This window comes from Rhyacophila brunnea, unplaced genomic scaffold, assembly GCF_057557595.1.
Source record: "Rhyacophila brunnea isolate RB1 unplaced genomic scaffold, BYU_Rbru_1.0 scaffold_7, whole genome shotgun sequence".
Classification (NCBI taxonomy): Eukaryota; Metazoa; Arthropoda; class Insecta; order Trichoptera; family Rhyacophilidae; genus Rhyacophila; species Rhyacophila brunnea.
The window spans coordinates 22,294,153-22,322,139 of record NW_028233339.1 but is presented as its reverse complement, the minus strand read 5'-3'; the positions used below and the strand labels follow the sequence as shown (position 1 = coordinate 22,322,139).

The window sequence follows — 27,987 nt, the reverse complement described above, 5'->3', positions numbered from 1 at the left end:
GTTTGAATTACTAGATACATAATTAATGTACACACTATTTTAGTATCAGTGCATTCTCGCTTGTATGCATTTTCTGTATACCTACTCAATATACCCATTCGCTTGATTTGATAGTTTTCTTAATATGATGACTTGTGTAGATAGTATTATGCGTCAATAAATCAAAGTGGAGATGGACAGGCCACATAGCTCAAAAGACAGGTCCGCACGATAAGTCACATCATCCAGTGATACTCGAGAGATACCAAAATATATGAAGCACAATCAAGAGATGCATTGATGAAATTCAGGCACGCACAGAGAAAAATGGTATGGGGGTCCATTACGAAAAAATATTCATAATAATTTATTTCTTATTGATTTTTAAGATGGATGAAGTGGGATGCGGGGCTAACAAAATCTAGCAGTTCCCAACTGACCCCGGCATTTTCCTACTATATACCCCATACCCAGATACTCCGCACTTTGACTCCAGCGATGCACATCTGATCAAATTCGCGTGACGTGGTGTGGCCAACTGTCATCATTATTAGGATCGTTAGCCTCCGTTTGTGTCGTCCACGCTGTCTTGTCTATTAGATATGGCGCAATAGAATATTAAAGCAAAAATTTGATGGCTCAGATGGTTGTAACAATTCACGAGTGCCATGGATCTTCCAATGACAACATAAAAATGAATAATATCACGTAGAACAAGTCAATTTATATTATTCCTAATGTGACTAAATATCATCCCACACATATAAATTGTAATAATATACATACAGGACTATAATATATAATATTTAATTTGCTCAATAAAACTATGACCAATTATGTACGGATATCAGGAATATAAGGATGCTTCCAAAATGTACTTAGCAGTGGTCGGAAAAGCATTTTTTGGCTTCGCAAGCTTTGGCCAAAGCCCCTTCCAATGACATTGATCCGACACACTGAGCAAGTTGCTTGATACAGTATTATCTTTGACTGAGATTACATAACTTGTTTAGATTAATTTAAGGTCTTCCCGTGCTCATGTGTATCTCTATAGAAATCCGACTTTGAGAGGTGAGCATACTGCTTAGCTTACACCATAACATAACAAGCATTAATTATATATTTTTTAAATTTGATAATCATATCACGTTACGACGTTATGGTGAAAATTATTTATTTATAGGGCTAGATTATTTAGAATTTTCAGCAATACAAAAGTCTGTAAGCATTGTTTTTCAGTGAAAAAGTTACGACTATTTTGGGAAAGTGTAGTTTGTGAAAAGTATATATGATTAAACGAACTTTCAAATTGCTATTATGCAAGTACATATTATGTCTATAGCCAATGAGCTTCGCTATAAGAAAAGTTAGTAGGTATTAATACAAATCCTCGGTATATTGAAATAACGGTTCATAAATTTTTATAAGGGACTAATATACGTACATCTTTATCTATTTTCAACCAAAGGGTTATAGGTAATAACGCGTTATAGGAAGAGTTTGTGATTTCTCGACTTTTTCAATTACTCGGGATTCGAGAATTCTCGAAATAAAGAATATATTTGGTTACATGAGATACTAAAATTGGTTTTTTTTTTTTTAATTTTTCGAGAGTTCTCAAGATTACGAAAGTACCTCTTCCTGTCGACTATTTTAGTTTGACCTTCCGGCCAAAACTATTTTGTTATTTTTACCGTTTTTTTTTTAATTCTGTTCAAAGTATACGCCGAGACCTTTGTTGGTTATTCGGGCGAAATAATGATATGGAGAAATTTAAGGAATTCCGTTCAGAATAAAAGTCGAGGGCTCTTTTATCGAGTTTTTTTTTTTGAGAAATTCCATTCAGTTTCTTTAAGATTTCGGTTGCGGTCGACAGCTTAGCCAAGTGACAATTTACCGATTGCTCAAGAAATTGATGATTTCACAAAATATCCTAAAATTAATTTCTCGAGATTAGAGATTGGCATTTTCTGATTGTCTCTCGAAACGAGATTTTTCTGCCTCTAGTTATTTCACAATCTCTAGTTATAGGGAAATGTAATACAGAATGAGGGAGAAAATAAATCGCCAATACCGACATAATATATTATTTTACTTATTTCGGTTTGACTACAATTAGCCTTAAATTACTTTCACTAATAATAATATCATTGACGCTTCGCCTTTAGAGGTTATTAGAAGTTGTACTCTACACTTAAAAATAACAAAAATAATTCTTTACCACTTTTCAAAACGCTGATCATTTTTTTTAAAATTTTAAATAGAATAATATGATACATTAGTATTACACCAAATTCTTATATAAAACGCCTACCTCACTTTGATAAACATGGATATATCAATAATTGACATTAGTTATGAATTTATCATTAATAAATACATACATCATTAGGCACATACATTTTCAATAATTTATACATAGAAAGAAAGAAGAATACATTAGTACCTGAGAGCCAATGTATCGTATGTACAAAAAGATTGTGTAAGATCCATTATTCATAATAACCATCAATCGGGGTCGATTCTTACCTGGTTGAAGGCCTCCCATAGCGTATTTCACTTTTCTCACTCCCTAGTTCTTTGCTGCCATACAAATTTACTGAACTTTATGAGTTTGGTGATTCAGCTAGTTTTAAGGTTATCCCTGTGGTCGTTTAGTGCCCCTTGAGTACCATTTGAAGATCCTTTATTATAGAATACTATTATACAACCTCTATATTTCTTTATTGGTTATGTGTATAGTATATAATTAATTATTCACAAATCAACTTGAAACAAGTAACTTGCGAAGAGTATGGAATAGTGTACACCCTTCGCTCCCCGCAGCCCCTGGCCTGGCTTCGGTTACTCGGCTCTCAGTCGTACCAAAGCGTCTAACATTCAAAGATCTCTTACATAGAAATCACTAATTTCCCAAAAAGAAAAGTGTGCGTTGCGACCTTTTAATACCATTAAATGTTAAAAGACACGTTGTGTAATATTAAAACATATTTGTACGCATAATGGAAATACAAATACTATATCCAGTTAATAGTTATAGTTCTTACTTGTTTTAAATTCAAATAATTCTGTTTTATTCTATTTTTTTATTTATTGATTTTGTGTAAATTATATTTCGCATGATGATTTTCATGAGATGCATTTTAGTGATTCAGAAGTAAACATGATGGTTTATATTAAATTAAATCTCTGTTAATGAATAAAATAATTCAAAATGGTGAGCCGAACAATTCCTCTGGTGAATATTTATGGACGAGAAGGAGCGGACAGTACATCGGTCAATAACACAGAAAATCCGGTAAAAGGCATCAAATTACTATATAGTATCTTTAATTTAAATATTACTAAAATATAAAGCAATCATATTATATGCAACTAATTTTGATGGAAGTAAATTAAAACGAATATTCCTACTGAATTATTATCAGTCTGAGAGATAATTTAAAGTGCATACAAGAAAATAATATAAAAAGATATTTTTGTTTAAATAGTGATAAGAGACTGCAATAGCGGATTAAGTAAATTAACATTTAACTGATAAACAAGAAAAATGATGAATACGTAGACAATCGAAGAAATTTCTATTATTACTTTTTTTTAAATTTATTTTGCAATATTTTATTGAATCCAATTCATACGTACTTCATTTAAATGTTAAACTATTTGAGACAAAAGTCTATTATTATAGTATGCTTTATTTTAGTGATTTGATATTACATTTGGAATAATATTGAATGATGCAGTTAATTTACTATTGGACAGTGGCGAAGGGTGTAGGTAGGCTGTTAAGATCAGCCATAAATAGTGCATACTAAACTTTGTCAGTCATACATATTTGTTTTCATTGAAATAATACTACAATTTGCAGATAGTGTTGGTTAGTTTTTAAAATTCAATTAAACCCTGCAAAACCATCTGTAAATTGTAGTCTTAGTTCAATAAAAACAAATGCGTATGTCTTACGAAGTTTAATGTGCACTATTTATGGCGGATCTTAACAGCCTGCCTCCACCCTTTGCTACTGCTATTGGATATACGCCGCAAATGAATGTACATAATTTACATTATATAGAACTAATAATATTTGTAAAGCTTGTTTAGTTATTACGGTCGGAAAATCTTATATAATAATTGAATAAAAAATGTTTAATTCTGTAATGCAATTTAATGATATTCATTTTGTCAGTGAGTTCAAAAAAATTGATGACGTAAACTAAATAATAAATGTTATTTAATATAACATTTAATGACACCTTCAACAATATTTTAAGTTTATACTATTCCAATAATTGAATTATTTTTGCGACACCGGTCTCATCTTTCGGCATCTTCTGGCACTATTTGATATTAATATACTTATAATATATTATATTATGGCCATGAGGCCCAACCAATGATATTGGGATAGTGGAATAGTAGTGTAATCAGTAATATAAGTGAAACAAACATCCAGGCTTTGAGAAAATCATCGTGATCTCATCGGGAATCGAATACAGAGCCCCGGATAAAAGGCCAGTGGGACTACGAAGGCCGCCGATACTATGCACACTCACCAATGGCAAATGTACTTAAAACTTTCCATAAAAAACTAGTACGGATTTGTAATTAATTCGTTTATTGTGGTTGATTGATCGACATGTCTAAGTGAAAAAATATTTTATGACAAGTATTCAATAAAATTACATGTTATAAGGCAGTGTTATTAAGTTATTATTATGCACAGCATTAAAAGTGGAAATCTTAAGTACCTCGGCCACATTATGAATGTATAAAGTACAGCATATTATCCAAGAACATTTCGACGGTGTACGTAACAGAGAAAATGGAGAGGCGATTGATACGAATTCTTCAGAATTGTTTAAGATCGGAGATGATAGGGTTTAGATTGGTTGTGGCTGACTTTCAATAAAGGATAACACAATGAGAAGAATAAATTATTGTCCTATATCAAAATAAGTTTCTAGATTTTAAGTTTTAATACATTTTGATTATTGTTTTTAGGATTTCACTAATGGAAACGGTCTAGTTGGCAAATTGGAACGTAGTTATTCGCAATGGTCTCCAGAACTTCACGGAGCCACACTCGTATGGAGAAATTTGAGTGTCTACGTAAAACACAAGCAACAAAAGACTCTGAAGAGAATAGTTAACAATGGTGCGTATGTAAATTAACAAACAGCATAACAACAGTTTATCTCATTTTAGTTTGATTAGTGATAACTGATAATTACGTATGGAAGAAGACTGGCGACTGAAGCGTCCAATACACATGCCAGTAACAAGCGAAAACGAAACAAAAGGAATATGAGTAGCTTTCTTCAGCTTGACCGGTAGCATGTGCATCATGTCGCTGCGAGCAGATCGAACGCGAGGTAATCGCATGGCGTTTATTTTTTTGCGTACGTGTCGAACGTGGTCTATCGGTATGAACGGGGTCTACCAACGGGTAAAGTAGTATATTATTATCCATTTATTAATTAGCGCAAAGCTTAACGTATTTCTGACCATCAAGCATCCGAGTAGCTCGCATTCGAAAAAAGCATGATTTTAACTCGCATGTGTATCTGGACCCTTATATGGATTGTAATCCATTTCTCTCAATAATTATAATATTCTTCTTGCAGAAGATTCTAATATTGCATACAATAAACATACCACACTAGTGTAAAGTATGATAGTTTCAACAAATAGACCAAGCGGGAGAAAGCGATGCAAAAAGTTCGATATAAGTGCAGTCGAGAAATAGCAACTGAAACAATAATCACATTTGCCCTGCTAAGCAATAGAGATGCATCTGCATGTATTCAAGGATAAATTGTTCCACTACCTATAACTTGATATCGTCCAATATCGGCACCAGTAGCGGTGGTTTTAGGTATGCGGGTATCCGAGGTCTGGTTTGGAGGCCCCTTACAAATAATTTATCTATGCGATTAGAATGCAATTATATGTCGCCAGTTTTTTTCAGTTTGATTATTTTAAGACATTCATCGATCTATCTTCTTCATGGAAAACTCTCACGTACCTACCGTGTTGAGTCTGAGAACTGTAATGATATTTTTATGAGAATCGGCTGTATTTGAGAGATGTAATATATACTTATTAATACTTAGGTAATATTGCTAATTGTTTTTTTTTTAACTTTAGTAACCGGGGCGGTGAAGCCAGGCAGCCTTATAGCTTTAATGGGATCCAGGTGAGTCTTATAAAATAGGTACTAATACAATTCAAAAATTTTAACTGTTAATTAATTAAATGAAATCTAAAATTCCAATTGTTTAAAAAATGTTTTTCAGTATTCACAATTCTAAACTATCTCCAGAATAAAATTATCCATTGCAAATGTGCCATCTTCCTCTGTGTAAAATTGTTTTGCTTCGATTGGTGTACACCGGTAAAAACAATGTTTCAATAAGAATAAACTCGGAAAGCTTATCTTTAAAGTTTCAATAAATTTTAGGTAGGTACCAATGTTTCTTTTAAAACCAAAAATGTTTACTTTATGATTGCTGCATTATTTAGGTATAGAGAGAAATAAAAATATCATGTTGTATCTCGTTTCATATCTGAATTGTTGAATATTATAAAGACACCACTGTAATCCGTATTAATAAACTGTATTTTTAACTAAGTAGTTAATCAATTCAAAATTATACTTTGGTAATAGGGATGTATGATTTTCTTGAACATCGTAATAGTTTTTGAATAAGTTTGTGAATTTCTTCCTGAAAACAATTACCCGACTACGGTAGAATTTATCAAATTATGTAAATCAATAAGTTTGTTCAGTAGCGTGCTTAGTGACGTAGAGGCCCAACGCACTGACTGATTTTGAAGCCACCATACGATAAAATAAGCCAAGACGTATATAGGTACTTAATCACGGGTTTCAGGATAGGTTTAATAAATTTATACTGCGAAGTATTTCTAAATCAATATCCAGATAATATAATACATTATTTAAAATAACACTTCCTATAGAATATTTTAAATTACTTCCTCGTTGAGAGTGGCTAACTTAACTGGTAGGTATGTATTATGTTTCACACTCGGGCGTAATCGACACCTGGAGAAATTTCAACGCTTAGTTTAGTATCAATATCACTCTTGCGAAATCAATCTCATAATATCTACTGACATTCTGACAGTTCGCATACATTTTAATATTCACATGGGTGAATGACGTTGACACCGGCCCCTCGTAGTCCACTGCACTGATTTCAAACACAGATTCGCCTGTATTAAAATTTCTCATATTATGTTAGCCGTATGATCCGGTGCTGGAGTGTGGTAAGATTGAAGGAAGTGCATAAGTAAAACCGTTCTCAAATCGGTATCAAATGTTGTAATATAAAATCTAATGTGGTTCCTCTAGGAGTCTAAGAGATCACCACTCTATTTGCATATTAGAGTTGCATATAGGTTTGCATAGATAGTCACTGGAAGAAGCCAATATTTTGGAATCTCTAAGCCCACACAATCAATAAATTTGTGTACGTGTATATACAGATACAAAATATGTCCCTGAGTAACTTAAGAGTACTTTAGGTACAAGAGCTACTATCCTTGTATTTAACATCATCATGAGACAGAACGCTTCGACAAATAACTGTTTGATGTATCCTTGTAAGGATGCCGGGTTGTAAGATGCTTGTAACTGATTACTGATTGTGATTTCTGTTTTTTTCAGCGGTGCCGGGAAAAGCACACTGATGGGTGCATTAGCTTATAGAAATCCGGGTCAGTCATTTTTAAATATTTACTAATTATCTGTAAATGACGTTTGTCCATTAGGTATACCAATTTCTATCTTCTACAGTACAGCTGATAATTCCTATAGATAAGCCACTTCGGTTTCAATATAGTCTATTATAACATGACGATTGTCGCACATATTCACCGCATAGGTACACGTGCCATCGGTAGACCAGATCTGTAGAAGTACGTAGTTTTTCAAAGACTATTATATTATATATTAGGTAGGTAGGTACCTATTCTAAAAATTTATTATAAACTAATAAAATGATTATCGGTCAACTGGAAAAATAACTTGTTTTATATTATAGAAAGCCTTAATATATTGTAAAGGAAAATACCATGTATAAATCCAAGGTGGAGTATGTAGACCTTCATAGATTAGATATTGATAATTTTTTTTAAACAGGACCAAATGTTATTTATTCGTTCAATCAATTGGGTGCACTGGATCAAATACGCATAGAAAAAAGCAACCTGAAAATATTGAAAGCAGTATTTTTTTAAAACTGTACCTATGTAAATGTTTATGATGCTATATGGGATCAGTCTAAGAATACACAGAGAGAAAAATAACTGTGGTTATTGTATTCGGAGAATATAAATTTGACAACTAGGATACATCACAGGTACTGTATGAGTTACCGGAAAATTGTGATCGACCGTATGCTACCCTTACCCTATAGTGAAGGGTAGAAAATCTGGAACCGTTTGTTATTGTTATTTTGGTTGAACATTTTTTTTGGTAAGAATAGGTACCTAGGTACCTAACATATAAAAACGTCTGATTTTATACTATTCACTAGAAATAAATCAGAGGATAAAACTGAGAATAATTACTTCTGTTTTCATCGAAAATATTATAACGTATTTAACTACGAAAATTTAGCTGAAGACATACACTAATTATTTATTCACTACGTTTTCAGGGGGAGTCACCGTAGATGGTGATATATTGTTAAATGGACGGAAATTGGGCACATATATGCACAGGCTCAGTGGATTCATGCACCAAGATGATCTTTTCGTTGGCTGCCTCACCGTAGAAGAACATTTACACTTTATGGTGAGAGAATAATACGGTTATTGTCTAGAATCTACGAGTTTAGACATTCACCTCACACTTCACTCATTCATTTTGGGGGCAAATTTCGTTTATCATATTATTCCTTTAATACGTTCCAGATTAAGCATAGTATCGCTCTTATAATAATAAAGTATTTTATTGATATTATAGTTTCAACTAGCGTAATAATTAGTTTCGAATCCTGCACGGTAAAGATGTTTATTTGGAACCTGGTGATAATATAACATACAGTTTTAGCAAATGGTCAACAGAAAATTCTTGTTGAGAAGTCCATTAAAATTCCTCACTAAAACTTAAACACTACGAAGGCATTGTACATTCGCATTGTACGTTCCACATTGGAGTAGAAACGGTGATTTTCTTTACTAAAAAATAAGCACTGAGAAGAGTCGGAGATACAGTTATGAGAAAATACGCACAGATAAAATTAAATATTTGTGCTGAAATATAAATAATATTCTATATTGTTACGTTTTTAATTCTGAACTTTTCGCGTGGTGTAATCATAGAAAAATGCTCTTTTATATCGCAAGGCAAGGCCCACTATAGTCAACCGCGGCATGAAACTGTGAATTTCAATCATATCACTGGTTATTACACATACTTCGAATGCAATATTTCAAATTGTTTGTAGAAAACAATGATTGTTTTATATTAATAAAATAAATTATACCTATAACAAAAATTTGGTTTGAATGAAATATGAAATCGAAAATCTTCATTTACTGTGAAGAGGTTAACACACTGCACACAGAAGATAATCAGTAACTAGCACTATCATCATTTAGCTATTCAGTTGCCACGGCCTGACTATGGTCGGCCTTGATTGCAAAAGAAGAATTGTACAATTCAATTACAATAAGTCCGTACCGTACTATTGCGTATACCTACTTGAGTACTTACATGCATTTTGAAGGAGAAAAACTTCAGGGGTTTTCGATAAAATTAACTATACCTACGCTAAACAGGTGGATATAGATTTTAATTATTTTCTTTAGTTAATGAAATTCATTAATCCAATTCATTGATCAAATATCCATAACGGAACTATAAAGCAACACTGCGGCAGCGGCATGTTTCATAATTGGATGGCATTCATTATGCTGGTATTACCCAATGAATAATAATCATTATTTTTTTTTGATGTTTTATACCTATAATTATTTTAATAAGAATAAAATGTTAATATAATTTACATTATAATGTGTATATTATTTATGATATCAATAAAAGTGTGGTATAATTTGGTAGATTGGGGAACATCATGATCATAATGATTTAAATTCTAAATAAATCTAAATGACTTGTTAAATCTTAATTGAAATTTAGTTTTAAAAAAATGCAATTATTCTATACCTAATGTTATTCATTTAACCTATTTTAATATTCAATTACAATATCGACTGGCTATTTTATTCATATCGTCTTCGTAATATAAATTAAAGTCAACGTAAATTCAATATTAACATTATTAATATACCTAATGTGAACGAATCATATATATATATATATAGATTCCTTATTATTCTTAGTGAATACTTAATGTTATGAATAATCAATGATCAACGCGTGTATCAATCTTTATATTATGTAGATAAATGCATACTTCTCGTGTTGTGTTATTGGGTTTTACGCTTGTCCTTGTGTTGAACTCTCAAATTTCTACCGGCAATAAAATTTTATCGATATGCAATACTATCTACGGAAGTCTGCCTTGATTGAAAATACGACTAGATAAAAAAATATGATGTAACTAAGACTTATAAAGAAAATGACGCAATTATAAATCTAGTAACGTGGTTAATTAGACGAAATATTAAACATTATTTGCGAAAGGCCTCAACTTGTTTCGGTTAAACACAATTCGTTCAATATTGGTAGGCATGCCCCCCACATCCTGAAGCGGGTCCCCAGGCCACGATGTTTGGCGCCCCCCCCCCCCAACCTATCGCTTAGGTTAAGGGCAGTGTAATGTTCTACAGTAGTATTTCCTCAATGATATTTCGCGGAACTCCAGGGTTCCGCGTAAAACAAAGCGTATTCCGTGTATTTTAAAATAAATCCGCTTGAATAATTGTCGACACTCATATTATGAAACACTGATCGCGGTCCCCTTTTGTGATAGCCAAGTACCATCCGACATTTCACCATGTTGGATAAATGGTCATTGTTATTATACAGGAAACACACTAAAAGTAATTATATGATAAAATTCTTTTATTGTAATAGCGCCGTAGGCAACTTTTTTTTACAATTAGAGCACATTTGTGGTGTGTGTTTATCTCACTTAACTGGTTGACCTGCCACGCCGGGCCCCCAGGCTAGAGCCCTGTCAGCCCCCCCCCCCCCCTTGTGGGGGCAATGTTGGTAGGTATACTTATACTATATATGGCCCAAACATAGGTAATGTGGGAAATGGCGTTTTAATATATGTATACCTATTTATTTTTATTTTTAGATACGCATTAACTTGTATTTATTAAATTTCGTCTTTCGTAATATTTTAACGCTAGAGACCTTCAGTAAATTTACTCTAGTATAGCACTAAAACCCCAGAAAGATAAATTATAATAAATATAAATATTAGAAAAATAATTTATAATATTTGTAAATATAACAGGTAAGTTAAAATATATTGCATAGCTATGTATAGAAATAGTCTCATCTGACATGATATATATTATATTATTATGGAGTAAGGATTATCTATCGATAATATGTAGATATAAGAAAGGATAGTGTTGTCACTTGTAAAATGAGCTTTTAGTTAATTTCAGACTAATTAAAATACTTATTTTACTGGGATTAGTTGTTAGTCATTCGAACAATGCGTTGAATAGGTACATGCCCTCGGTCAATCACAAACTGAACTGAACAAAAGAAACGAGCACTATGACACTCTGTAATGATCTAATATTTTCGGACTATCACTGTTGCTATTCAAGACAATAGTGATTTTCTAAAAGAAACTCCTATGACGTTAATACTTACCCTTCAATAACAGGCACGGTTGAAAATGGACAGGCGTACAAGCGCGTTGGAGCGAAGACGCCGAGTCACGGATCTGCTGCAGCAAGTTGGACTTCAAGGAGCTCGTACAACTCGAATCGGACTCAGAGGAGACGAAAAACTTCTTTCTGGTGGAGAGAAGAAGAGATTGTCGTTTGCCACCGAGGTATGTATCTACCTGAAGAATAAACATGTACACATTATTTTACTTACCTCGGTAAAATGGCGTCATCATTGCTCTATCATATCATATAATATAATATACGCATATACCTACCCAAGTAATATTTAGATATAAATGAAGAATGATAATAATTGAAGATTTTTTACAATAAAAACATAATTATTGGGTAATATGAATATGCAATGTTTCTACATATATTAGGTAGGTACTCGTACCTACGCTACCTACGTGATACTTTCGATAATTTGTACCTAAATACTTTACTTACCAAAGTATTGAACAGATTATAAAATACAAAAAAATAATATTAAAATACATAAGGTAGTTTAAAAATAAACGATTAAAATAAATAGGTAGGTACGTCTTTACATATCTACTAATAAATAAACCACACACATAAATAGGTACTCACTTACAATACCCACACAAAATTTAATAATATATATTGTCTGAAGGTAACTGATAATTGTTAAAATTGTTATTGGTGACAATTTTCTACCTAGATATCATTCCATACAATCAAGTTTACATAGAAATAATAAATTCAAGATGATAAATTAATGATCACATTTGAATCGGTATTAGCGATCCACGTAAAATATAGTGACATTTTTACAAATACAATTGTGCAACTAACTTCAGAGATAACCAGTTCCAAACTATAATTTTATCAATTGTATGTATATACTAGGTCTGTTGATATCAAACACAGATCAGATTAATAAGTATAATTCAGATAGGCTACACCGCCAAAACACTACATTTTGAAGCAGGGTTATAAATGTATGAGTGTCCTGCAAAAATCAAACTCACAGTATGTTACCTGTTACTCAGCACCCGTTAGGTATTTCAATTCCCATTAATTCTGTGTTCCCTGATATCGAATCAGTAAAACCTGAAGACGCTGAAAGGTGAAACCGATTCCTATAAAATAGTACAAGTAGTGCATTATTGGAATCATGCGAATTATTTCACATTTTTCTATGGTATTTAATAATATCTACAATAATTTTAAATTACTAATTTTACAGAAGTTTATATTAATTTCCGTATGCTTTATGGCAGTTGCTGACAAATCCTATGCTGCTATTTTGTGACGAGCCGACGACGGGTCTGGATTCATTCTCAGCCCAGAAGCTAGTGGCCATGATGAATATGATGGCGTCACTCGGCAGGACCATTATCTGCACAATTCACCAGCCGTCTTCAGAGTTGTTCGCCATGTTTGATCAGTTGATATTAGTGGCTGATGGCAGGATAGCCTTTAGCGGAAATTCCAAAAATGCTCTCGAATTTTTTGAAAGGTATTTTGGATTCTTTTAGAAACGGTTATTAAGAGTAGGTACACATATATTATGAGTTTCTTCTCGTATAATAAATTTTAATAAAAAATGAAAAATAAATTAATAAATCAACATAAATGACAATCTCATCCAAATGAGTATTTTCCATGTGGTTGCAGTCAAGGGTACCAATGCCCTAGAAGTTTTAACCCAGCAGATTTTTTCATAAGAACGCTAGCGCCTACTCCTGGGTCTGAAGATGCGTCCAAAGCTGCAGTGAGACGATTGTGTGATCATTTCGCAGTCAGCGATGCAGCCAAAGAAGTTGACGTAGTCGTTCAGCTCGAGTTTCATATGTTGAAATCTGCACAGGTAAAAATATTACATATTAGTTTCATGCTGTATATTTGTGACCTGAGTAGAATGAAGATTTATTATTATTGAATCACAAAATAACAGCATTTTTTTGGAAAAATCATAGTGACTTTTAATAAAAAATATCAATAATTCTAAAAAATATTGCTATAACTGGATTTTTTTTTGGAATTATTAATAACCGTGTCTTTGCTTTTTCGTCAAGGTGGTTGTTAGTAATTTTGAACAATCACAAACACCCAGGCTTTGAGAAAAACACATAAATGTTTTTGTCATGACCGGGAATCGAACCCAGAACTCTCGGGTGGAAGGCCAGCGCCTTACCCACTGCACCACGAGAGCCGCCGCTAATTGGATTATTTTTTATTTATAAGCCAATGATAGCCGAGCGGCTTAAGCGTCGGCGTATAGTCTCGTGTGTCCCAAGTTAGAATCCTGGGTCTGGCGAATTCACATATTGTTTGTCAATTTGTGTTTGAAGTCAGAGTATGGACCTAATAGTTTGAGCAAGTGGCTAACATCATAAAATCTGTTAATACAAACCTCCACTCTGTGCAGGTCCATATGATACTATTAGTATCGAACATGGTCAAAAGAAGAAAAAAAGATTTTTTATTTATATTGAACTGGTGCGGTTACAATACCAAAGGAGGAATCGATATATAATTATAAAGGACTTATACACGTTTATGTTTTATAGAAATACTATTTTTTAAATATTTTTTTTTGAAAACTATGATTTTTTCAAAAATCCCTACGCCGCTTTCTTCTTTTCTAAAGAACTTATCAAACTATATTTTAAGTATAAACATATTCTACTACGAAGTACTAAACAAATCTGACTTTAAAATAATCTCCTTGCTCGAAAATTAGTAGGTACTAAAAATTGTTTCATTTGTCGGGTCCAAAGAGATTGAAGACTGAGGAGTCCAATCTCTTTGGTCGGGCCCTTAGAATGCACATCCTACTTCTAATAATTTCAGTTTGTTGATTTTTTCGGACAGTTCAAAATGCATATACATATCTATCTATATCCGCATGCTGCATGAACATGACGCTCACCAATAGGTACCTGTACATTAGGTAGGTAAAGGTTATCTTTCACATCTCGCAATTCAAATTAAGTAGGTATATACCTACAATGAATGCGTTTCTACCTCCTAATTGATATTGAAGCCTTTTTCATAATAATTATCTTATGTAAGGATCGAATAGTTATTTAAAAGGTATTCGGTATGAATATCGGATAATTATTCGGTAGATATTAAATGAAAATATTTTCTGGCCATAAATACCTACTTATATACTTTATAATTTACAGGCTGACTCCTTCAACGAGACTCGAAATAGTTTCAAAGAAGTTTTCTGGTGGATTAAATTATATTGGCTTATACATAGAGCAATTGTGCAAGTTCTTAGAGATCCATCCGTTCAAGCTATGAGAATTTTTCAAAAAATCGTACGTATTGAGAGTATTTATTGTCTTTTTGTAAATTATTATATAATTGATGTCGCTCGATGTTTCGCAGTATTGGTAACGACCTTTATCATTATTAATACTAACGTGTGTGTGCTTCTCGGTTTTACATAATATGCGTGCAAAACACGGACTCTCATTTAAAAAGAGATTATTAAAATTTGTTAAAAACCTCAAATAAAGATATGCAGGACAAATAGCTCAAAAATTATATCATATATTTAGACATATCTAGTTATCCAGTGTTACCCAAGAGATAGAAAACGTCCGAAACGTATAGATAAACCGATGTATCGACAATATAATATATAAGTTTATAATGCACAGAACCGATAGGAATGGAATCAGCTTGGAGAAGCATTCATCGAGTACTAGATTGACCCATACTGATGATGACTATATCAGCCAGGGGTTCTTTATGAATTTAGATTTTATAATATAATTACTGTTGGCAAACACATACACTTTTAATAATAGAAAGATAAAATATACATAAATGATTCAATAATTTATATTATTTTCAGGCCATAGCTGTAATGGCAGGACTTTGCTTTGTGGGTACAAATGCTTTCACTCAATCCGGAATCCAATCTGTGCAAGGAGCACTCTTTATTCTTATAGCAGAAAACACATTTAGCCCGATGTATTCAACATTGGCAATCTTTCCACAGGAGTTTCCATTGTTTTTACGGGAATTTCGATCTGGATTGTATTCCACAAGCCTTTATTACGTGGCAAAGATTATTGCGCTGGTAAAAAAAACACAAATTTTAATTATTTATATCCCAAAGGGGCTCAATAAATGTTATTTTGGTTTGATTGCAATATCAATAACATATAATAATTATTAATTTAATACATACCAATACATGTCCACATATTACGTTACCTAAATAAAATATATTTTTATATTTATTTCAGTTACCAGGTTTGATCGTAGAACCAGTAATATTTGCACTGATAGCCTATTGGCTCGCAGGACTGAGGGCGACATTTTATGCATTCACCATGACAGTCATGATTGCTGCTATGGTCATGAACGTTGCAACAGCATGTGGTAAGTTTAAAAAATTTGCACTGATAAGATCTCTCATCTATTTAGATCCTGTTATTAAAAATCAGAAATTAATATAAGTACATTTACTTTCTATTTCCAGGTTGTATGTTTTCCTGTGCATTCGAGTCTGTCGCTTTGGGGATGGCATACTTAATTCCATTCGATTACACTTTGATGATAACATCTGGATTATTTGTAAAGCTGAGGTAAATTATGTTGCCTTACTAGTTTGATTAATAAATTAAAAGACTGTTAGGTATTTGTTATGGTTAGACGTAAACTTGATATCGTCGTTGCGCCTTCAAAATCGGCTATGTGTATTTTTCAAAACTTTACAGGGGAGGCTAAAAACAATATCAAAATATTTTTAAGCAATTTCAGAATACCTTTTATTGTATTCATTATATTTTTCCTTGGTATAGACGGTTAAAAAAATGTTATTTGATTTTTAATTATTTTGTACGCACATAGCCAATTGCGCCTTTTTTGCACATAGCTACTTTTGTATATAAGATCTGTTTTTCTTGACCTCATTGTTGGAAACTTATTAGAATAAAATCACAAAAAGTAGGTTATTTAACATATTTTTATTGTTTTAAATTTATCAATACCTACACAGAATAAAAATGGACAAAATAACCTTATCAAGGAGGTACAAGTAGTACCAACCTGATAAGTTTATTTTGTCCGTATCAGCTTAGTATCAGCTCAAGGCGCGATGGAGGTCGAAAGGGCACTTAAATATGTATTTATCAACGTGTCTAGTATTAAAGTGAATTCAAATGATTATGATAAGTAGGTAGGAAATATGAAATCGGGTTAGGGATTGGATTATGATCATTATCGGCCCAAACATACATATTGATACATACTTCTCCCAAAGAAAACATTGACATCACAAAAAATAAAAAAAAGTCAGTACATACCTACCTACAATAATACAATTATGATTACATTAGCAATCTTCTTCATTCTCGAATTCATCCATCTCTGTAAAAAAAATCCAGCAAGTAATATCTCGAGAAGTTTTATTTTATGTAAAAAGTCTTATTAAAAACCAAACCAAATTAAATGTGAAAAATATTACTTAATTGAATCATTGGCATTACGTAGTAGAAATCCAATAAATATAATGATTTTGAAAAGGTTTTTGTTGATTCTATGATATTTGAGCTGTTTCGGGATATAAACATAATAATATATCCTCAGAACGATCAAAATATAATAAACTGACCGCTTGAAAGATTAAAAATATTACCTACAGCACAAGCATATTTTATTTTTACGTGAAAATGAATGATTTGTGATGATTATGATGAATAGTTTTAGCTTTGTTTTTTGTTATATATCTATATATATATTGATCTTATATATCAGTAAATTCATTTATTTCTGTTAAGTCTCCGTGCCTTTCTCTCCCATAGCACTTTTTTTAAAGTTAAATTACGTTTTTCAGTAAACTCAGTCAAAGCTCACTTGAGAGCGTGGCGATCTGTCTTGGGCATCTGCTCCTGAGAGATTCCCAGACGTAAATAACTGCTGAGGCTTCGCATTCAAACGTAGGGCGTCGAGATATGCTCGATTAAGACCGAGTATGGTGCGGAGCGGATTGGTTTGGAGGGGTCCATGTTTGTGTTGTATGAAAATTAATGATTTTTTCTTAGAATTTTTGTTAGGATTTGAAGGAAACGTGATGAAGTCTTAAGGAGGTTAATCATTTTTACTGTGTTGTCGCATTTAAAATGGTGTAAGAAAAATGTGTGTTACCTCAAACAACGTAATCGTAATGATTCATGCGAGTTAATCTCAATCCACGTTAAGACAAGGTGTAATGTAGGTAGGTATTAATGAACCAAGAAGTAGAGTATATATAGGCCATTTCATTAATTTGAGTAATGATCGTAAGCTGGAGAAATAGTTAATTATTTATAATGACAATGGATTAACCTTTAAATTATTATAATATTTTGTATTCAGTACAGATGTACATATCCCAGATAATGGGCTTAATACTTAACAATAATAACAATAAAAACTCTAACGCAGTACACAAGACACGAACAGGTACACACTATCTGCATTAAGGGCCATTTCGATCTAAATTTAATTAATCAAAATATTATTATTATTTTCAGCTCATTACCAGATTACATATCTTGGGTAAGATATCTGTCTTGGATAATGTACTCAAACGAAGCCATGACAATCGTGCAATGGGAGGGAATAACCAATATTAGTAAGTTTGAAATATGAATATCACTAGGGGATTCCCAATGATATCATAAAAGCACTAAAATAATTTTTCGAACAGCCATGTTTTATTAAATATTTTTTGACTTTAAAATATATACCTACCTACCCAATTATCAAGCAAACAGAACTTTCTTAAACGTGCGTTAGTATTTATAACACTGATGCGGACTCGAACAATAGACCCCACCCTCAAGTATATTTCTAACTAATGAGATATAAAGAATTTTTAATATCGTAACATCCGAAAAGACATTTTTGTGAAGTTTTGTGTTTGAAGACTGACTTATTATAGGTACATATCAAATTTTACGGTTTTTTTTTCATTGTATTGCAATATTATTCCGAATTTCAAAAAAGGGCCTCAATGACCACCGGGGGCCCATTGCGCTGTGTGTTCATACGCAATTTATTACCGGCATTACCGCCACTGAGAATTCTTTCCAATTTCTATCATATCGAACTTAACGAAGATAATTCTTACGTACTTAGATGTAAATAATATAATAACAATATCTTTTCTAGCTTGCGACACTTCACATCCTGATATTCCGTGCCTAACGAGCGGAGAACAAGTTTTGGACAATTACAGTTTTTCAGAAACAAATTTTTCAAGAGATATCACCGCTATGATAATTTTATATGTTATTTTTCATAGCATTGCGTTTCTATTCCTTCGCTACAGAGCCAAGAGAAAATAGAAATAACAGTAATTATATCGAATTTCCCTGCACCTTATTTTAAGTTATAGGTATGTGAGTATGTCCAAAGTAAAATAAAAACTGACATTTGAAGCGCCTAGTTTCAAAAGCCCCTAAAACGACTTTAGGTAGTTCTGATAAAAATGAGAAAAACGGTTTTAGGTAGTTTTGAGAAAAATGAGAAAAAATCATTTCTATTAAATTTGTGTATTTATTTTGTAATTCGTTACATTCTAAATAGTATTTTGGCTTTCCATTTTAGGGGTATTTTAAAAGCACACCTAACCATTTTAGCGGGTTTTGAAATGTACACTAATTTTTGATCATACGTATTGACGGTTTTTGGCGTTTTTTCAAGCTCAATCTTTGGCCATCATAATATAGGTAACAAAAATATCCATCTAAATACATATATAACTCAAAAAATTTCAAAAACCATTTTAGGGGCTTTTGAAACTAGGCGCTTCATTTATTAGTGCTTGACCAAGCAAATCGTTTCTAGCACTTCAGCAAATTTCATATTTGAAAACTTATTACTGCACACCTTGAATTATGATAAAGTTTAAAGGAACTGTATTTCAAATTTCAATACGACACCAAACATAATATGCAGATGCAACGGGGGTGAGAGGGAGATGAGAAGTTATGGCCAGCCTCTTGGACTAATTAAATTTAAAATACATATTCTGTATTTAATATTCAAATTTAATATCACGGGAGGTCATCATCCCAACAAGGTTGGACATCGCTTATTTGTAATATCGTACCTACCGTTTTTAAAGCAAGCACTTATTTCTAGGTTCGTATTTTTTTGTACCTACATTGCGTTTTACAACTGAATGAATGATCCCTCCCCTCTTTCCATTTAGGTATGGAGCCACTAGGAACCGAAGTATATTAAATTGAAACATATCAATATATTTATAAAATACCTACTACATTTTATATTTATGTACTGTAATTGAATATTATGTTGGTGATTGAATAAAGTGTGTCTGAGTTGCTGACATTGAATTGATAAATTGTTTTCTTTTATTTTGAGCATATATATTTATTATTTTTTTATATTTATCATTGGTGAACAATAAATTTGTGAAACTATTTTGTTATCTATAACATTCGAACGATTTGATATAGGTACAACAATACAGTATACATTCATAGTCAATGTATATTATGTATTTATTTAATAGTATGAATGGTTACATGCCAACATCGAAATAACATAATGTAGGCACACATCGCTAAATTTAAATAATTTTGTAAAATAATAATTAATCAATACCCAATAATAGTATGTGTATCATACTTACCATGCAATAATAAAACATGAGCGATAATTTTTATGCACATTTACGAAAGAATTATTATGAAGGTACCTACCTACTATTTTTTAAATTCCCGGCTTCTTTACTTGAGCTTGGACTTCTAAGAAATAGATGTCTCTTAAATTGTTACAGAATATATTACAATGTCCTGCAAAATCATTCAATTTTTCATTCTAATATTATTATTTATTTTAAATTGGTAAAATATTATTACTTAGCTTGGAAGACAAAAGACGGAAGGCTTGCGGTTATCCCGATCATATTTAATTAACACCTATAATAGAAATTATAGAACTATCACTAGCATTCGTTTGGTAACTTTGTAATTGTTTGTTAACAAAATACATAGATGTCGTTGAGTGCGCTTTGTGTTGTGGTCTTGGTCTCAGTCTGAGATAAAAGTTGCGCACGCGCTTCGTGTTTTATCCGCCATATTTTAGTATCCTTCAAGCCGTAGTGTGCTGTTAGAGGCTGGCTTAACTATAGGCAATTTTATTACATAGATTTTAACATTTCATCGTTAATGTGATGCGTTACAACGTTAATAAGTGCTCTTATCTATCATATAACGTTACCTGTCAACATGAGCAAAGACATTTTCTCATATATATTTGCAATACTTAGCGGTAGTCACTGTAAAGTTAATTGGAACAGGTTTGAGTTCCATCGGTGAATAAGAAAAAAAGTTGTTGTCATTTGAGTCGTGTCTTTATTTCTGTTCTGTGCAATAATATTATCATTTCATCCAATGTCGGTGGCTTATTTAAATGGTTTCAGTGTTCAAGTGTGATGCTAAAGTGCCCTTGTAATAAATTCGTTAACTGGAGGATTGCAGTAACAGGTTCGTATGTCAACAGTTTTTGACAGGTCACCGAACACCTTTTGAATTTTGTTTTTAACCCTTAAAACAATGCTTATTTAAATTCAGAGAAGATAATTCAAATTATTTAATTATATTTTTTCACATGCTTCAATACTATCGCAATATAAAATAATTGATTTGGCGATATTAAAGTGATATTGACAGTGTTTTGTCATTGACATTTTCTAACCTGCTGACATAGCTGTCAAAGTTCTATTCTCTTGAGAAATGTTTAAAGTAACTCATAAAATATTCACAAAGATACATAATATAAGACATCACATAACTAAATTAAATTTGATACCATGCGTATTTGAGAAGACATGAGGTATCAACTCACCACAAACGGCATAGTTATACATTGTTATGTTATGATTATGAACATCGACCAATACCCGCCTTATCAACACAAATATAAAATTTCCATCAATTAAAATTGGAGATAATAATATAAAAATATACAAGCGGCTTAGAAAGGTGCTACCTATATTTTTTTTACCTGAATCGTTATGCATACTTTTAAACTCTGACTTACGTACCTACTTGCCTGTGTTTGAATTCTTACTTACCGAAGTAGGTAGGACCTACTAACTGTCCGGTCACTTTATTTTTCCTAATCATAGAGTTAGTAAACTTGAGTAGAAAAAAATGTAGGTACAAGTGGGCAATATACCTGTAAAATGACAACTCAATTATATAACAATGTCTATACGATTAATGTCATGGTTGCATTGCAATAGCATTCCTAATGCAAGTGTGGAATTCAATGGAATCAATAATTATTAGTAGGTATATAGGGGTAGCGGTCACGTTCCTATGTAAAGAGCCGCCCCCTACCATGTTAGTCTCAAATAATTGTAGGTATAGGTAAATCGTTTTATAGTGGCACCGTGGGTACGGCAAATACGGCTTGCAGTTGTAGTGGTATTGTTTGCTAGCATTGAAACAGGCATTGTCGCAAGCAATTCAAAACACGCGCGAATCGCCTATGGTGCCACTGTAGAATGATTTACCTATACCTAGGTATGTAAATTCCTTCCTGACCGTATTATTTATTCTGGACCGTATCCGGAAATTTGTACGTAAACAGTTCAACGTAGAACACTTATTCGTGTGCCGCAGTACGTGAAACATGAGTTCGTGCAACATTTAATCAAATGACGAGTTCTTCGTTGAACATTTCACCGTGGAATACATTTCACCGTGGAATGCGTATTCTACAACATGTGGCGCTGGTTTGCAGTTCCAATTAGATTCAATACGAATTTTATGAGATGTCTTTATTGGTTTTAAATAATTTAATGTTGAAACTACATACATATAATTACAATATGAAACTATTTCTAATTTAGTTACCTACTTATTTTCTTCCGTCTTTCCCATATACTCCGATGGTTTAAGTGTTATAATTTTACATGATTATTATACGTTACCAAAATAGCATTATTTTCTTCAAAATTGTAAGTAAATAATATTATATTTCTTTACCTTCGTAAAAGAAGTGGTTATGTCGATATGTCATTTTTTCCAGTACAAACGATTCTTTAATGCCTTTCAAAGTCATTAATTGATAATATAAATAATAATATGCACGATAGATTTTTATGTTGTTTTTAATACAAGTAAATAATTTGGAAAAGACCAAAAAATAAAGCAATTTTTGAACATTTTTAGGAACTTTTCAACACTTAACTTAGTATTGGCAAATTTTGATATTGGCACTTATTTTACCAAGATCCAGATTTATAATTCCTTGTGTAATATAGATATTATCGTGTAAGTATTAATAATTGATGATTTTTATAAGTACTTAATATTATGAAGTGCACTTAATGGTAACTATAAAAACAGCTATTTATTGGTTGGAATTAGGAAAACATTTTATTAGGTAGTTAATTAAAATAAAAGGGGCCCTGGCACCCCCCAAAAATGAAAATTATCAGAATGATTTTAAACATTTAAATTGAAAGCCAATAAACTATACCTTTGGGCTTAGACAAATAAAGACACAAAAAATGATTTGTAATAATTCTCCAGCACCCTTTTTAGAAAAATTTCGTAGATTTTAATTTTTAACACAAAAATTTCGAAACACTAATGTCAGGTTTTTTTAGAAACACAATCCCTAATGGAAATGTCAAAAATTCTCGATGTCCACCCGAATTCCGGAGTAGTGTCGGTCATGGCTGGGGAGGGCTGACAGAGCTCTAGCCTGGGGGCCCGGGCTGTGGGGGGCCCGGCGTGTCGGGTTGGCCAGATAAGTGAGATAAACACACATCATAAATTAGTTTTAATAGTAAAAAAAGTATACTTCATGGTCATGAACATTTTCAATTACTTATATAATTGTGCAATATAGTTTTTGATTATAATGTGTCGATACTCGACAGCTCCATTATTAAAGTAGATGTATTAAAAATCGCCAATAATTCACTGTATAAGTACCCTTAATTTGAACTAAAACACAATTTGAAGAACGTTAATGTAGTGTTTCACACTGCCTTTAATCTAATATCGTAGCCTGAGGGCCCGTTTCAGGATGTGGGGACCATGGTGTAGGTACACCGAGCGCAATAGACAAAAGACCGATAAACGAGAAATTAGGCTGTGAAGAAGAAATAGATCCTATGGGACTAATTTACATTTTCCTCCTTGCCCCCCCCCCAATATTAAATCCTGGGTGCGCCACTGGTGTCGTGTCAAGTGATTATTTCTAGTGTGTCAATCAATATATAGAATGTTACATTCTCAAATCTAGGGTCTTATTGGTTGAAAAAAAATGGTTTATTATAATTTTTATAATACCTATGTATTTATTTAATAACACATTCAGTTTACTGTGGGAAACATGTCCTAAATATAATTAAAAAACCAATAACGAAATGTAGTAAGTGTTTTGAAATGATGCATTACCTAATTACAAATCCGTTTTATTTTGGTGGAATCTAGTAAGTGACACTGACTAAAGTCTAAACTAAACAATACATTCATTCAAGACAAATGTGTCCAGATCTTAGACAATAGATACAGAGTCCAGATGGTAGATTTTTTTTGTATTATGGTCAATTTATTGGGTGGCCCTTTCTCGAGAGTTCCCTTGTTCATTATTGTGTGCACAAAAAAGACCGTTTTAGAAATTAATATTATTAAAAAAAAAACATTATTACGTACGATATGGTTGTAATTATAATATACTTATCTACCTATTTTCTGCTGTGTCCCTTGTATTATAATGGTTTTATTACGTACTTTTAAGTAAGTATTATATTTTTACATGAATATATAAAATTTCATTATATATTGTAAATAAATAATATTATATTATGTTACTATGTTTATTGGTATTATGTATTGATAATGGGAGCTATTTATAAGTAATAACCATATACATAGTATATTTGTCTATGGTAATACCTACGTAATGCACATTAATGGTATTAACTATCAAGTTTAGTATTGATGAGAAAATATTAAGTATATCATTAATTTAAATACCTATAACACAACAATACTATTTAGGTAAGTACCTAATGTTTATTTCGCAATTTAGACAGGTATATAAATATATATGTACAGATAAGTTAACTGAAATTACAAATATACCTAATGCTAATTTAAATCTATTTCCGTTTTATCTATGAATGTACATTTTATATTATTTTTATAATAACTTAACTTGTGTACTCCATCATAGTGCAGGAAATTAAGAAGGCATCAGAAGTGTAGATAGATAAAGATTGTCATGGCTACGGAACCAACGTGTGTTTCAAAACATACATTCTTGAAATTGACTACAATGTTCTTATAGCTATTTACCACGACGTGATAAAGAATATGTTATTTACATTACGTAAGTATCATAATATGTTTTAATTTGTTAACTGTCAATTCATGGTGGAACTGCATTTTTGTTATATTATTTCTGTCGCTTTGGAATTTGTTTGATAAATATTGTTTTAAAAAAATGTACTCAGTTGAAAATGTCCCTCTGAGGCGGACGAAACAGGTCCTAATTAAAAGTGGAATAACTACTACAAAAAATGCGTTTTATTAAATTAAAACAACAATATCATAATATGCATTAAAGTTTCTAACATAAATGAAACGCGCATTCAATATTGGCAATATTCGAAGACACTAAACGGGCTTAGTATTTCTTGCGTTGCTGGCTTCAAATTCTGGGTCGATGGTGACTGGCTTTAGCATTTCTATCTTAATAATCAGTTCTGTGGTATGACCTTTAGATATTTAAAATGCACTATTATGCAACTGTAACAAAAGTAACCTATAACGTAAGCGTATTAAACATTACATATTATTTATAAATCATGTATGTGTGAATACTTAGTAAACAGAATACAGTATGTACCTGGCTAAATAATTAACATTTTTGCTCCAAAGCGCAATACATTGAGCTGCATTGAATAGAAATTATATTAATAAATAAACGGCACTGTTCGGTTATACGGAATACAGCGGAAAACGCATTTTGAAAATAGCCGATAAACTGGATTATTTGTTAGGCTAACCTAACCAAACCTAACCTAAACTAACCCAAACTAACAAATAATCCAGTTTATCGCCTATTTTCAAAATGCGTTTTCCGCTATATTCCGTATAACCGAACAGTACCAAATAAACGTTTTACGAAGAATGTTGTCACTTGTTAGCCATTCGCCAAACCCATTGGGTCTTTACGCTGTATTAACACACAATGGTTTCAAATGTTTTAATTAGATTATTATAATCTGAGTGGACTAATTGAATTAAAACTTATTGTAAGGAGGTATTATTGAAAATACAAAGATGGCAATACCTAATTTATTTAAAAAATAAATGTTTTTACCTAGGTATATATATTTAATTCATTTAGGATATTATTGATCTTTATAATATATAAAGTAAGTACTTAAGTATCTTAATATATATAATATGTATTATACAAAAAATATAAAAATAATAATACTTAATTAATATTATATAAACTAGATAATAAGTAGATAATACAATCATAGATATAATCATAGGTTATACATTAGATATAGTCAATTCACTGTCATTTACTTTTTTTGTTTGTAAGAAATAAAAAGGTTTTTATATTTATACATATATGTATAAAGTACGCGTACCTATCAACATATCCTAAATATAATTAAAAAATCTTGAAATAAATCAATTACAAATCCGTTGTATTTTGCAGTTTATTGTGTAGGTAGGTCCTTTAACTTTCACGTGCTTCTAGTGCACAAAAAACATTTGGCCACTGTAACATACCTAATATCCGGAGTTCTGATCAAATCTAAAAATTAATAAGTATTAATAAAAAGTCAACATTATTACGTACCTACCTTACTATAACAAAAATAACCTATAATGAAACGGAGTGTATTATACGAGTGTAGAATAGGTAATTAATATTTTTTCTGCAATCAGGAACATAAATTGGCTCCATAGAATGGAGATTATATTAACAGACTTTTTACGAATAACGGTTGTTACTTGTTAGCCAATCTTGGTCTCTCGTTGGATTAACACACATTTAAAAAACAACATGTATTTTTTATTAAGTCACAGGATTGAACCCACTTTCTATATGGAACCGCTCTGCCAAGTCGGATACCATGGCTGTATTATCAGGATATGCAAAAGTTAAAGTACCTACGTAGTAGTACCTATGTTTAAAGTTGCAAAGATCAATCATATCCAAAATGAATTCAGTAAATGCAGTCATCTATATAAGTAGGTATATTTATTTTTAAATTAAAGTATGCAGCTATTAACACGTTCGTATTTTCAATAATATCCATTTACAAAAAGTTTCAAATCAACATTGTCCATAATATTATTTTAAATAAGAATAAGAACACACATTTTCTATAATACTATATAAAATTTCCAACATATTTGGTAGTTAATTAAAATAAAACGCAATAAGCCACAATAGACACATTTAAAAAACAACGTGTATTTTTGTATATCTGCGGGAAGAACTAACCCACTCTTCATAAACGACCGCTCCCCCAACTCGGGCACATCTATTTAAAAGTAAAGTAGGTACTACGTACTTATCTATAAAAATCAATAATATCCTAAATGAATTAAACAACAGCATTTACATATACCTATGTACCTATATACATTTATTTTTTAAATTAAAAAAGGTAGGTATTGCCATCTTTTTATTTTCAATAATGCATACTTACAAAAGGTTTCAAATCAACTAGTCCATTGTCCACACCAAAACAACAAAATATTGCTATTTCTGTAAGTTGCAATATTAATGTCTAAATAAAACACTTAAAAATACGTAATAAAACCATCGTAATACAAGAAACACACATTAGAAAATAGGTAGGTAAGTAGATTATAAATACAATCACATCGTATAGGTATATTATTTATGTAGTTTCAACATTAAATTATTTAAAACCAATAAAGACATCTCATAAAATTCGTATTGAATCTAATTGGAAGAGCAAACTAGCGCCACATGTTGTAGAATACGTATTCCACGGTGAAATGTATTCCACGGTGAAATGTTCAACGAAGAACTCGTCATTTGATTAAATGTTGCACGAACTCATGTTTCACGTACTGCGGCACACGAATAAGTGTTCCACGAAGAACTGCATACGTACAA

At 31.8% G+C, this 27,987-nt stretch overlaps 2 protein-coding genes across 38 annotated transcripts in view; both read left to right on the top strand.

Annotated features, from left to right (window-relative positions):
* The first annotated feature begins 2,836 nt into the window (after positions 1-2,836).
* st (ATP-binding cassette transporter scarlet) lies at positions 2,837-20,174 on the top strand. Its single transcript, XM_085957844.1, has 14 exons — positions 2,837-3,277; positions 4,981-5,134; positions 6,127-6,175; positions 7,670-7,719; positions 8,664-8,800; positions 11,826-11,996; positions 13,080-13,318; positions 13,477-13,669; positions 14,994-15,131; positions 15,674-15,901; positions 16,071-16,206; positions 16,307-16,412; positions 18,342-18,442; positions 18,982-20,174. Exons 1-14 carry the CDS (start codon positions 3,194-3,196, stop codon positions 19,155-19,157), a joined length of 1,962 nt encoding a protein of 653 aa, XP_085813970.1. The 5' UTR covers positions 2,837-3,193; the 3' UTR covers positions 19,158-20,174.
* A 739-nt stretch (positions 20,175-20,913) lies between these two features.
* The window catches only part of LOC147064624 (rho GTPase-activating protein 21-like), a 466,312-nt gene continuing 459,238 nt past the window's right edge, over positions 20,914-27,987 (top strand). For 25 of the 37 annotated variants that reach the window (XM_085957824.1, XM_085957822.1, XM_085957819.1 and 22 more), the window contains exon 1: positions 20,914-21,326. The gene's annotated coding sequence lies outside the window, so the exon portion shown is untranslated. The remainder of the gene's footprint in view (positions 21,327-27,987) is intronic. The other 12 variants (XM_085957816.1, XM_085957802.1, XM_085957823.1 and 9 more) reach the window with 1 other exon arrangement.